Raw genomic sequence first — 14,608 nt, forward strand, 5'->3', positions numbered from 1 at the left:
TTGACAACTGTCTAACGGTTGCTTCCCAAGTAAATGTGTGGTAGAAGACACTTAAAGGGCTCGCACACACTCACATCCACACGAGCTCACCTGTGTCCCCCTTGTTGTCTGCTCCACCTGCAGTTCAGCTGTCAGCTTCAGTTCTCATTTTGGGGATGGGGGGAGTCATCCCCCGCTGCTGAAAAGCGAAGTAGGCAGATGTGAACTGATGCTCTCAGATCAATAGTGCAACACCAGGGGCCTCTTTCTTGTTTGTACCTTCTTCTAAATTGCTCTACCTACAGCGGGGAAGTTGTTGGAGGTGCAATCTCCAGAGATAGAAGAAGAGTATAATATAGTGAGATGGTGACAGTCTCTGGTATGAGGCTGCAGCCTCGAGAGCAAAGCAACATGCTGACAAAAAAGTTAAAAGATTTTCTTCAGTTTTTTGCTCTGAAACCAGTAAACTCACTTGCTTGAAATAATATGCTAATAACAACAACGTTTTCTTCAAGAATCTCCATATCTCCACACTTGCAAATATAGCTGCTGTACATCATGTCAATTTGCGTGTTTATTTACCTTTTGCTGATGCACTTGACAGGTGAAGATGACAGCCTCGCCCACAAGAAGAAAGTGACTATAGAGGATGTTTTTGGTCAAGACCTTCACATCCATGATCCAGATGCCAAATGGCTCAGCGGTGAGTGAACAGTTTGGCATTTAGCACCTGCTTCTCATGTCAAAACGCAGACCATATCCAGACACATTATGACAGGCATCATTGTCATCATGACTCAGAAAATACCATCCATATTAAAATATGTCTTGAATTGTCCATATGGTCATAGTTCTTGGAATAGTCTTATTACAGTACATATAACATTACCTCAATCTCTAAAGTGTAAAATCTGCTACAAAAAGATTCCTTTCCTAAAACATACATGCTTTTTAAATATAACTTCAAGTAAAGGGGATAAGAGACATTTTACTAAAAAAGTATAACCGTAAAATCATCATATAACTTAACAGACAATCAGCAATCAAGCATAAAAATAGAATTAATAAAAACAATTGCAAGTGTCATAAAAAACATAGAAAGTCGCAGAGAGGAATAAAGTAATCTAGCTTAAGTGCAGTTTGCAATTCATATCATTTAAAAGGTGCATAATAGTTTAAACTAGTTCTGCTAAAGTATGTAAGTATGTGGGATCTAAGGATAAGCAGTTATTGTATCGTGTACTGAAGTTTTAAATGAGTTGTGAGCTTTAGGAAGCTTTACTAGTAGACCTTTTATAGATGACAATGAGCAATACAATATAACAGTTACTTTTTTCAGTCCCACTGAAAATCAAACAAACAACTTTTCTCTGCAGTGCAGTGTTAATTGTTATGCACATGAATGTTACTGTAAATAGAGAGATATTTGACTTTACAGTTGTGGGGGGAAAAAAATAAATAAATCGCATCTCAGTTGGGATCATTTTTACTATAACTGTGATTGTCCCCTTTGAAGACAGCATTCAGACGTTATGCAACCCTATGTAGATGCACATAAACTCACTGTAGCCGTGATTTTTATTTCTGTCTCCGTGGCAATCAAATGAAAACAACCAGTTTTCAATCTTATTTTGTATGCACTACAAATTCGGCATGTTTTGCACTAGGCATTAAGTGAGATGGTCTAAATTGAAGATGTACAGTAGAACGAGTTTGCTTTGGCCTTTGTAACCTTGACAAAGTAGGGAGTAGGAAGCTCCCACCTGAGCTCATAAATGTTGGATCAGCTGACTTAGTGCCCTCTGGTGTTTGAAGGGAAAAGTACTGGATTTTATTTTATTTTATTGTGAACTGTACAACAGTCTGAACCAGTGGCATTCTGTGTTAATAGCAAGAACAAGTGCAACTACTTCTACTGGTACTAGTACTACTACTAAAAATGTAGCTACACTACATTACATACGGGACATTCTGATGAATTATTAAATTAATTAATTTTGTTGTGTGGAAAGATGTATACACAGGCCTGTGGGTTTGATATGGAGGTTAGTTTGGGGTTATAGTTGATATACTGTGCAGACACTGTTTACAAAGCACTTTACGTGATTGAATAGTCATTTGAGTATTGATTTTATCTTATTAAATCCCTAACCCAAGGTCCACTTAATAGTAGGAATTTTCAACCATATCTGCAACCTGAGTTACTGAAAGCTCCATTAAAAAAACTACTAGGTGAACCTTGAGTTGTAAATGAAAAATGTAAATGCTCTGTATAGCTCCTTTCTAGCCTTTGTGACCACTCAAAGCGCTTTTACACTACATCGCATTCACCATTTACACACATTCATACACTGAGCCTGAGTGCTCAAACAGAAACTTACATTCACACACATTCATACACTGGTGGAATAGCCACCAGGGGCAATTTGGGTTTCAGTAAGGACACTTCGACATGCAGCCTGGAGGAGTCGGGGATTGAACTGCCGATCTTTCGATTAGCGGGGAACCTGCTCTATCTCCTGAGCCACAGCCTCCCCGTTAGTTAAGGATTTGTTGCCAAAAAACTGTGTCCAAGCAAGAAAAAAGAACTGTAATCTTTTAAACTACTTGGAGTTTTTTTTCTGATACTTGCATGTAATTTCATGCACATGATACACAGCTGGTCATCTGAAATCTGATACAACACATAGAAAAAATCTTAAAGACTGTGTATCAAACATTAAATATAGCATGTGTCAATACTCTCCCCTTGTCTGAATCACATTAATCTAAAAGGTTGTTCAGTGTTCAAATTTAAAGTGATTTTATTGATTTTTTTAATTCCTTTTCCTTTGAAACACTAAACATTATAGACCCCTCTCATGGATTAAAGATCTTTTTAAATATGTGTTATAAAATATTCCATGTTGTTCCACTTTGTAGCTTTGTGGAGAAAAGTGCCAGGCGTACACGGTTATTATGATCATCAGTGTTCGTTGCCATTATAAAAGGTTTTGTTGTGTTTGAACACAAAACACTAGAAAGTGAACAACAGTTCGAACTGGTTCAACATCTCTCACTACAAACAGACAGATACATTCATGCACAGAAAGCTTATGTGTGAATACACCTCCCGACTTGCATGTATACATTTGAATGCAGCTGTATCTATAAATAAATTCACATTATCACCCGCACGCATGTAAACCCACATCTCCTACTTGTGTAACAGACACGTTATGACCTTACATCCGTCCTTTTGTTCTACTGTGCAAACTCTTCCCCTGATTACTTACATTACGGGCTTATTAACATATAATTAATTCAGTTCCTGTGTTTCTGTGCCCTTCATTCACGGCCATGATGAAAACTTCCTCAGCACCTGACGAAACCCCGGCAATCAATTCTGTGACATTGCATCTTGTCAGTTAAGTTAATGCAATCAACTCCCATTTGGTGCTAATGACCTTCTGATAAGAAACCCAATGGGACAACCTCACACTTCAGTAGTCCTCATCAATATTTTGTGGGCTTCATTCACAGCAGTGCGTAATTGATCCCCGTTGCTCTTTGATCACTGCTTGCCTCAGTAGTCTTTGGACTCACCTCTGAGTTTCTCACACAGACTCAGATCCAAATGCAAAGCATTCGACCTTCAGACTGATTTCTAAAACAAAGAAGTGATGCTGTCTGTCTGACGTAATCATATTTTTGAGATATAAAACAATAATATTGCTTCACAATGAAAACAAGTAGTCAACAAGAAACATCTGTGGCTAAATGTATTCATGAAAATCTGCTTTGACTATAGAGGAAACAAAAGCACCATTTTTTGGCACCTGAGTCACCATCACCTCTTTTTATGACTCCCAGCTCAGACCTTCTCATGAATTGATGTGGCGTAATTACAGTTTCCATCCTGGACTCGGTATGCAATGGCATTTTCCACTCTTGTTTGTTTCCCTAGCTACAAAAAAATTGTCAATAAAGTGAAACAGAACAAACTGTGCGGTTCCACAAGATGAATATTTTCACTGGCCCAAACAGGTTTTACCAAATTTGTTTGGCTTAGTCTGTTACAGCCTGAGCCAGTCATTGTTACATATTGTGTCATATTTGATGAGAATTTCTTTCTTTAAAAAAAAAAAAGTTTATGATTGAATACAAACAAACAGATTTGAGATATTTTTGAGGAAATCTTTGGGTTATAAAATTCAATCTGATGATGAAAACACATATAAAAAGAGTGTTTGTGTTCCAGAGCGTTTAAAACTCACCTAAGGACAAGCTTCAAATGAAAGCAAAACATGCCGTGTTAAATCTTGTACCTTGGTTTTCAAAACAGTGCCTTTGTATTGCTAAGGTAACTACAGAAAGCAATTGTGGCATTTAATGGGATCTTCTCATAAAAAAAAACTGTTTTGTTGTCTACAGAGCAGGATTACAAGGACAACAGCATTATAACAGTCCACACTGGACATATCACAGCCTTTTTAAAGACCGTTCAATGAGAGACGTTTTCATAATGTAGGTTAGGCCATAAGAGTTAGCAGTAAATAAATGAGCCAGAATTAAACGGAACAACAATTGCTTGGATTTAGCAGTAATGTTTGGTAGCTTACTCACAATTTAAATCATTACAAAGTACGAGAGAGAGACAATGCAAGTTCCACATAGAGATGTAAACTAATAGTAATGTTAGTGGTAATCTGTAAGCCACCTGCTCAGCGCACAAAGTTAGCAATTAGCTGGTGGATACAGTGGGGCCTTTAGCAGATAAAGAGCAAGAGATTTCCCTCAGGAGTTGATCAAACAGAGCTAAAAGAGAGTGAATATTGGACTTACATTCATCAAGTGGACAGAAACTCAAAATTAATGCTAATGTTCTCTGTGTAAATAACCGTTTCCTAACAAGTCTGCCATATCAAGTTAAAAGGTGATAATAGGTCAACATTGTGTTTACAGCTTGTTTCCACTGTCCCTAAAATGGCCAAAAAACAATTAGTGAAATGGTTCAATGGCAGTTTGGCTTACTCAAGATAAGGTAAGGTTAAGGAGGTGATACCATATAGTATGGGTAGAAACTCTATCTCCCCCTCTGATGGTTGTTTTATTTGCCATTCACAGACAATGAGCTGCTGTATCGTACAAGGGATGGGGATGTTGTCAAGCTGAATGTTGACACAAAGGAGAGAACTGTTATCGTGCCGAACCAGTTGTTTGTGAGTATCATCTCACTTCAGCATTGTTTTTGCTTTTCAATTGACTTTGAGAGCAGTAAGCATACTCTCTACTGCTGCTGCGCTGGGTGTGTTACGACTGCGAGTTTGTTTTTGATCCCATCCAGGACAGATCCAGAGCCGCCAAGTACCAAGTGTCTCCAGACATGCAACACGTGTTGTTTGCCTTTGAAGTGAAACCGGTGGGAACCCCTCCAAGCACTACCTCTCAATGCATACTTTTTTTTCTCAGAAGTTGCCTTCCTTAACTGTGTTGCTGTTTGTCTCCGCAGATCTACCAACACTCCTATGTGGCCAAGTACATTATTTACAGCCTTGTGACACTGTAAGACCCACCTTTTCATTGTTACATTTATTCATTTAGCTTACACTTTTATCCAAAGCGACTTACAATTGCTATATATGTCAGAGGTCTCATGCCTCTGGAGTACCTAGGGACAGATTGGTGGATGGGTCATGGTGGGGAATTGAACCCGAGTCTCTGACACCAAAGGAAATCCACTGCCACATCACCATCCGTTATCTTTTGGTCCTTCTTTTGTCTGCCTAATTCCTGGACAATAATTAACCCTCAGCCTTACCCCATGTAGAAAGTCCAATGACGTCAGCCCCACTTACCTGCTTTTGTTGCCACTTTGTGAGAATGCATTTACTTTATACATTTATTTTTGTGCTCTGCATTCAGCCTGGCCTGTTTTTAGCCTTTCATCCATCTATGTCTGCTTATTTCCCTGCTGTTCTGTATCTGTAGTGAGCCAAGCAAAGTCAGCTCGTGCTAAAAAAAGGATGTGGATGATTGATGAAGCCTACAGTGAAGGAACAAGCCAAAAAACATGACTTCCTTGAGCTGACTTTGCATTTGTATCCAGATATGCATGGTGCATTGTACATGCTGTGTACATACAGATACTGCATTGATTCTTTAATATGTTGTCTCCACAGAGAAACTTGGCCTCTAAATCCCCCTGAAGTGCATGAAGCTGTCCTGCAGTTTGCTGGATGGGGACCCAGAGGCCAGCAGCTGGTAAGGATGCCGTACCCTCGAGATTACACTCACCTAATAGTGGCATATCTGTCAGAATCAGCCTGGCACAGCAGTGATTTATGGTTTGTCACAGTGGAACAGACAAATGTTGAGGCGATAAGAGGTTTATGTACACTGTAATGACCGCTTTAAGGGTTCCATGGCGAACTCTCCTTGCTTTGACCTCAATCAATGTCCCTGTGAAGCCAAATAATTTTTACTCTTGCAACTTTGTGACAACACATGAGCCACAGTGGCAGATGGCATCTCGGTGGCAAAACCCATGGCTTGGACAGCCTGAGGATTGCTGGGGGGAGCAAACACATGGCACTGGCTAAAGTGTGGGTGTGTTACCCACCACACTTGGGGACAGATTTTGTAAAACGCACCAGTTGATTGGAGACAAATTGGAGTCCTCAATTTAGTTTTTTGGTATTTCCATTCATTCATGTTTTTTTCTTTGTATATTAGTATGCATTCTCTATAACATAAGCAATAAGCTATATATTTTACAAAATAAACTGTTCTTATAGGTTAAAGAGTGCTGAAAATGTTTTAGAATAAGCCTGCTAAACTAGTCCTTGGATTAAACAAAGATTAAAGATGTATTAAAAGTAGCTTCTCGCTGTCCAAAAGGCGACTTCTTATTGTTTATTTCCAAAGTTTCAACCCTGACTTTACTTATAAGCTGTACAGGAAAATGTGTTAGAATAGTTCAAGCTATTATGAATTCAACAGTAGTAGTAGAGTGTGAACTGATTTTGGTAAATTCACTAAAACATGATTTAGTATGTATTAAATAAACTAGAGGTCAGTTACACGGTGTAGCTGTGATTCAGAGATGAAAAAGAAGCACATTTCTGACTGATTACAAGTGAACCTGAAGATGTTTAACTGTTGTGCTTCTAACCTTTTTGGCGCAAACAAACCCCCTCACTGCATCAGATGAATAATGAAGATTTGTTTTCTAGTGTTAGTCCATGTATTAAAGGATATGTCAGTCAATTTGAGAGTGAGAGCAGTTCAGTTCTGTGTTTCAACTGGCAGTTGAATAGCATATTTCATTTGGCACTTTGCTCCCAAGAAACACAACAGCATCTGTCGCTTTAGCAAATGCCCATCAACAATATGTTACATACATAAGTCACAAGTACCAGTCTAGCAGCCACAGGCATTATGACACTTATCCGTCTGAGGAAAAGGAGTAATTAGGGTTACATTGTTCAGGGCCACAATGTCTGCAAAGGGGGTCGTTGGGCTGGACAAAATGTGACTGCAATTGTTAACCTTGTTGACAAAGGTTGGTTGTTTTAAAACCAAAACCACAACAACCCTAAACAAGATGGTTTTGTACCAAAACCTAAACAAAATATAACTAATATTTTTGCAACAGTAATTTGTAACAGTTTTTTAAAGCGCTGAAAAATTATGTCTTCCTGTCAATAGAATCAATAGCATCAGATCAGAAAATACATAGCCTCTATAGTATATCTCTCATTCTGTTTAATAGCATAATTGGCTGGTGATCATTATTATAATGTAAGGCTTGCCATTGTCTTATTGTCCCATGAAAATAATAAAACCACCATTATATTTATCGTGTATAGTTGTGAATTGCCTGTGTAGCCTCATATATCTTATTCCTCTGTGCCATTGATCTACATTGTTGTTAAAAAACAATTAAAAACCCATTAACTAGCCACACCATTGCACTGGGCGGCATGTTCCTTCGTCATTATGAACACGGTAGTTTGTTTTGAGTTGATCCCACATACACTGCCTTGCTGCTGTAAATACTCCATAGCACCAAATGTAACCCTCAGCCTAAAATAGTCCCCAGACAAATGTACTATTTACTCCTGTTTGTGTAACACTGGGTAAAAGCCACAGTGCCCTGTTGTTTCACCAAATTATTCAATCAAAACAAAAAGGAACAATATACTTGTGACTTGATTGTAAAGATTTACATCTTCAGGAGAAACCGACGTCCTGCGCCACAGATAGGACAGTGAACTCTATAATACTGAAGTATTGAGATGCAACTAAAACATGCATGTCACCAATAAAAATATAGAACGATGGCAGCCTTTAATGAGTTTAAAACTGCCATTGACCCAAGCGCCTGATAATCTTTTGTTTCATTCTCTCGCCTAAAGCAATACTCCACTTTTCTTTTCTTACCTTGTTGACTTTAAATTAGTTTCTATTTGTATTTTGCGGTGCTGAGAAAACAGACAGCCCCGTGTTTCATCAGCTATTACTTCAAAGCTTTCTCTTCCTCCGTAATTGCTCTTATCGTCTCATTTGCTTAAATTACAGATACATTGCTGTGAGAAAATATTAACATTTCAAGTGTGCGATAAGACTTTGCCTGCCGAGGGAAGAACGCAGATGAATTTGCATATGGTAATAGTGTACCTGATTGTTCCATCCGCAATGCTGTTACTGTAGCCCGGCGTTTGATTTAATGAACAGCTGAGGTTGTGCGAGGAAAAATGAGATGAGCTCTCGTCTTTTGTCTGTCTGACCTGGCGATGTCGGACATATTTTCTTTTTTTGTTCTCCAACAGTTTCTGAATATAATGATTTTCCAAGTTTATCAGAATTGGGGCAATCTATCATCCAGTACTACATCAGCACATAAAGATGAGGTGTGGGTGTGTGTGTGTGAGTGTTTGTGGCAGCATGGCTGTGTGCAGTGAAGCATTGGATGTACAGTGAGAGGAGTAGGGGGGGATGAATCCAGCAACGCTTCTCTCATTAAACCGCAAGCAATTACTCTACTGTGACAGAGTAATCAGTGAGGCTGGGTCAACACACACACCTGAAAAAGAGGTTATATTGACACAAAAAAAAAAGAGGTGTTGAGAAGAAAGGGCGCATTTAAGAGACAAAAATTGACAACTAAAAACCCGAAAACATGGGCAAATAAGAAACCCTGCTATTCCAGCTCCACAGGTATCTTTGATGTTGCTGCTTTCATCTCTCCACCCTTTTGAAATGACTCACCTTTTGCTTATTCTCTATTTTCTCACGTTTATCCCTTGAAGATTGAAAAGTCATGGAATGAGATTGCCACCTGCTTTACAAATTAGTCCAGTTTTCAGAGGCCATTCAGGATCATTTACGACTAACTGCTATAATGGGTTCTCTGCTTATAGGGTGTCCCTTGAACCTGGAGACTTGACATATCGCTTTGAATCCTTCAGTGTTAATTTGTGATGTTGAATCGAAGTCTGAGGTTGGGTTTTGAGGCAGCTTTTGCCAAGGTAATTCATAATAATTAAAACACTGAGAATAAAATTTTTATGTAACTCTTTGAAAGCTGCCTATGATTTTCATTATGTCCCGTGGCGGTTTTGCAACAATCGCCAACCGCCAGCTTCCTTTGCTTTACACAGCCCTGCATTGATCTGTTTTCCTCAGATGTTGATCCCACAATATAAAACCCACAATATAAAACTTTGATTTTCTCAACAGCAGCCATAGATCAGAACGAAAGGAGCCGTGTCTCTCTCTCTTTCTTTTGATTCTTGCGCTGGTAATATAAGGCTTAGATTTACCTGAAGAGGTTTCGGCAGTCACAGACAACACAGCCTGAGCTTCAGATACAAATCAATCCCACATTCATCTCCCTCACACCGGCACCAGGCAAAACAGCGGAGACCCTGGAGTTGGATTGACAGAGGGTTTTAATAGTCACGCACTCATCTGCCAGCGGTATGTGTTAATTCCATCAGGCGATGCCATTATTGGCACTGAAGGCTTAAATCAGCAGTTTAGTGCAGCCGTCTCCCACCTCCAGCAGACAGCATAATTTCTCAATAAACACATGGAGGAAAATGGTGTGCTTCTGCATGATTTCGTGTGTGTGTGTGTGTGTGTGTGTGTGTGTGTGTGTGTGTGTCTGCAGGGCATCAGCCAGCTCCAGTGTCTTGATTGGCAACAGAAAGGGTGCTTTGGAGAGGAATCCAGCTTGAACTTTAATTAGGCAAATATCTGTTAATACAGTGATTAAGGCAGGTTTTGACTGAGACTGTATTAGCTTATAAGTGTCATTGAGTGGGTAGCTGTGTTTCTGTCCGGATTAAGATCGAGTCATGTTGTGATTAAAAAGCCACAGGTGGGTTTGGTGTAAAGGCTTGTACTGTAGATAGAAAGATGTGGCTGAGAAAGTATTCCCATCTTCGCCCTACAGCAATACACATAACAATTCTAGGCTACATACAGGGATACAGAGACTAATGACGGTTCTCCCTTCTGCATTTCTCTGTCCAGATCTTCATATTTGAAAACAACGTCTACTATAGAGCAACAGTAGAGAGCCGAACGATCCGCCTGGTTTCCACTGGTAAGGAGGGAGTCGTCTTCAATGGGCTTGCTGACTGGCTGTATGAGGGTAAGAGGACAACAGTGACACCAAAAATACAACAAAGCCCAGGATAATGTCATATCCATCATGTTGGACATCCATGTTGAAAACATGGGACTTAAGACAGAGTAGCAATTTATGTGAATTTCAGACCTGACAAAACTGGGCATTAAAATGCTATTGTAACACCCTTTCACTCTTCTGAGAAGGCTTTCCACAAGATTTTGGAGCCTGGCAGGGGATTTGCTATCATTCAGCCACATGGTCATTAGTGAGGTTGGACAGTGACATAGGGTGAAAGGCTGGGTTGCGGTCAGTGTGCCATCCAGCTTATCCCCAAAGGTGTTGGATGGGGTTAGGTCAGGGCTCTGTGGAGGCCAGTCAAGTTCTTCCACACCAACCTCAGAAAGCCATTTCTTTTCAGACCTTGCTTTGTGCTCTGGGGACCCTAACTCTGTTTAATTGGATCTTCAGCTCCTAGGCCAAACCATGAAAAACTATAGTGTGTGTAGTTTTGGTCAGGGGTGTCTGCAAACTTTAGGACATAGTAGTATATTTAACCAACAAAATTTCAGCACCATTTTGTGACACCTGCCCCCCCCCCGGGTGTTTGGGTGCATAATTCCTTTTGAAAGCACACAGCTGGCTTCGTTTCAGTGCCCCTCCTTCTCTAGACTTCCCATAGCTTGTCTTTGTGTTGAGGCAATTTTAATTAATTCATGTCTGCAGCGCTGCAATCTCACTCAGCAGATGTTCAAAAGCCAGCATACTTGTAATTTAATATGAGACATTTTCTGATTACTGCATATGTGAGACAGACATTCCAATTACAAACCACTTGGATATGGCTTTGTTTACAGATGCGCTGCCATGTTTGAGACTAGTTTCTCCACTGTGCAGTTATTTATAGTAAAGTTTAGGTGTCTGGTTTAGTAAGTCAAGATTTCTGTTTCTGGCATTATTATAATTATTCATTTTGGATTTATCCAGAGGGTGGTTTTGGATCATAATTGTAGTGTAATTGTATAAAGTAATTGCAAAATGCCATTTATTATGAGGGAAATTGTATTACAGTGCATGAATTGCTTCAGGGTCGGCTGTAATCGTTTTTTTCATTAATGGGATTATTTCTTTGTTGTAGACACAGAACATGACATGAAAGAAGTAATCCATTTTCTATGCTAAAGAAAGATTTGTCTTGCTGTGTTTTCGCGCCATGTTTCATGGATTTATCAGCAGATTACAGACCGTATCACAAAAGCAGCGTCATGTAGCTTACGTCCCTTACACACTTGGCTTGCAGTTGTTAACAATGTGAATTGCATTGTTCAGGTGAGATTGTTTTAGTAAAAGTTGTTTGATTATGGTTCAAGGTGAGGTATTTATTGTTCTGCAGTCAAACATCCTCAGCCTTGACTGAGAAAATTTTAACTTTGTTGCGAGCAGAAAACTTTTCCATCACAGTATTGTTAGTGATCTGGTTTAAAGAAGTAAAACAGGTGATTTCAGATGACTTCTATCTGGATCCACACATTGTCAACATTTTTTAGCACATGTTTTGTTTTGCTGCAGTCAATTTCCCAGAAAGGCTCAACAAAGTTGTGATTTTTTGCCCTCTGCCTTTAAATGTCCACTTACAGAGCTTTAAAGCTTAAGATTTTATATACTTGTATGACAATGCCATATATAAATGTATAAATCTGCTTGTTGCGCTGTTCATAGAAGTTATATCATGCAGATGTTGACATATTCAAACAAAATGTGCCATTTCTATGGCTGCACCATTACAGCAAATAGAATATTTTAGATGGTAGGTGGACTTGTGTATCAAATGATTCTCATTTTTCTGAAACGCTGACATCCTATGTATAACTTTAAATGCTTGGCCAAAAAAGATTATTATCTGTGAGGCTTTGATGCTTTGATCAGAGTTAATAATTATTCCTCAGTTGTCATAATAATGCATGATCAAATATGTAAGTTTTCATCAAGAGATTAAAGACAATAAAGTTGTGGGATTGAAGTTGGGTTTTCTGTAGAGCAGTGCGTTTGGGAAATGGACCAGATGAAAGAAATTAATTTTACAAGAATGCAACATGTGAGTTTGTGTGTTTGCATCAGTACTTGTCTGTACATGTGGGTTTCTGTGGGTTTTAGTCTGTGTATGTGTCCCTGACCCAGCTGATGTATACGTTTGTCTCTGACAGCAGTGATGGTCGTGCACAGAAGACAGTGTGACATCATCCTCACAGCCGGTCCACAGCACTCCAACACTGATTTGTCACAGTGGACGTGCGAGGTTTAGAAACACAAACCCATCCCATCCTTTATTGGTGCTGTGACAGGAAATATAATTTTTTTTTTGTCTTTAATGAAATGCAGATATTGTGTGTATCTTACGGTTTGTGTTTAATGTAAAGGCATCATCTTTAAAGAGCAACATGCTCCAACTTTCATATAATAATAGAATAAAAAAACAGTTTTCCTGGGTTATAGAAGAAATTGTGTAAGCAGACGATTTGTGGACACAGACCTTGAGAATAGTTGGCCTTACAGTGGGAAGAACTCAATCAAATGTTGAGAACTCACCACTGAATAGTGTGCTGTACCCTCTCTGACTCTGTTATAACAGGCTTCACCCTGTGCACTCACAGTAATGTGAGAAAATAATTGTAGCTTGACAACAGCAATAATGATTACAGCAGCACTGACGAGGTCAGAACATTTAATTGAACAAAACTCTTGCTTTTTTATTACTGATTGTGGTTATCACTATCTCTCTGTTGAGGTATAGAAATCTACTTTCAGAAACATTTCATATAGCTTATGACCTTCAGTGAAAATTGCTATTTTGATAAGAATATCAGCAAATTTAGTCATGTATCAACAGTTATTTACCAACTTCAGATCAGTGGTAGTCTGTAGAGGATCCTGACTAAGTTTTGGGACGATTCACCCTGCGGTTTCTGACGAAAGGTCAAAAATTTCTTGAACAGTAGACCAGATGCAGATAACTTGTGAGATTGAAATGATTAAATCATTTTGACTCCAATTATGTAAACACAAACTTGATTGTTAGAGCATCACCTTGAGGTCAATGAGTGTCATTATATGTGCCTGAGTAGTGGGCAATCCAACAGCCACTTTTTTGGTTTCTAGGTCTTACTTTATGCTGCACAAACACTTTCAGCAGAGAAAAAATAATATTAAGAATTTTTTTTCCATACACCACACACAAGTTAAGGCAATGACATCACATGTGCCAGACCGGGGTAATTTTGCCAGTTTAAACTTAAAATGCTTACAAATTCTGACAAAATAGTATTTGAAAGACTTACAGATGTAAATTTATTTAGAAAAAATATGAAGAATACAGAGTGACAGACTTCTGAATTGACCATTGGTTGCAGTGAGGCAAACTTTTATCACACGTCAATGGATGTGCTGAAAAAAAGCTCTCTAGGAAATATGGTGAAAGTTAAACCTGTATTATAAACAAAAATGTGAATTCTTTATAAATGTTTGTGCTTATAAACCCTCCTACATTTTCGGCAATCATGGCCAAACTTTAAACACTTAATTAAACATAACTGTAGAATGTGGAAGATTTTTCACTCAAATCCACATATGAGATATGAACTCGCCCCCTAGGGGCAGAATATTTCAGAACTGCGCAGTGAAGCTTGGACCTAGAATCTGAACATGTGCACCAAGTTTAGTTACAATAGCTTAAGTAAATTTTAATTTATGAGTGTTTATGTTAAATTGAACTTAAAGACATGGGTGTAAAAATGTACAATTTCAAAACCATATGGAATATCAAAAATTTGAAAAATAACTTTTTCCGAATCAGTCTAAACATTGTGATGCTTGTTGATCAACATTTGTAGAAAAAGTGAAATTGAAAATGGCTGGAAAAGTATCAGGCTTATATATAGGATATGCAATATGTGGATGGACCCACGGAATCCAGGGGAAAAAAAGATTTTCTTTAGTTATTGGCCAAAATGTAAG

The 14,608-nt window shown here is 38.7% G+C and overlaps 1 protein-coding gene across 1 annotated transcript in view; it reads left to right on the forward strand.

Moving 5' to 3' along the window:
• LOC123971918 (dipeptidyl aminopeptidase-like protein 6) overlaps positions 1 to 14,608 on the forward strand; it is a 39,270-nt gene that overhangs the window by 13,719 nt on the left and 10,943 nt on the right. The window contains exons 3-8 of the mRNA XM_046050996.1: positions 584 to 682; positions 5,086 to 5,180; positions 5,306 to 5,380; positions 5,471 to 5,523; positions 6,141 to 6,222; positions 10,501 to 10,621. Coding sequence (XP_045906952.1) covers positions 584 to 682; positions 5,086 to 5,180; positions 5,306 to 5,380; positions 5,471 to 5,523; positions 6,141 to 6,222; positions 10,501 to 10,621 — 525 coding nt within the window. The remainder of the gene's footprint in view (positions 1 to 583; positions 683 to 5,085; positions 5,181 to 5,305; positions 5,381 to 5,470; positions 5,524 to 6,140; positions 6,223 to 10,500; positions 10,622 to 14,608) is intronic.

Source organism: Micropterus dolomieu, linkage group LG06, assembly GCF_021292245.1.
Source record: "Micropterus dolomieu isolate WLL.071019.BEF.003 ecotype Adirondacks linkage group LG06, ASM2129224v1, whole genome shotgun sequence".
Classification (NCBI taxonomy): domain Eukaryota; kingdom Metazoa; phylum Chordata; class Actinopteri; order Centrarchiformes; family Centrarchidae; genus Micropterus; species Micropterus dolomieu.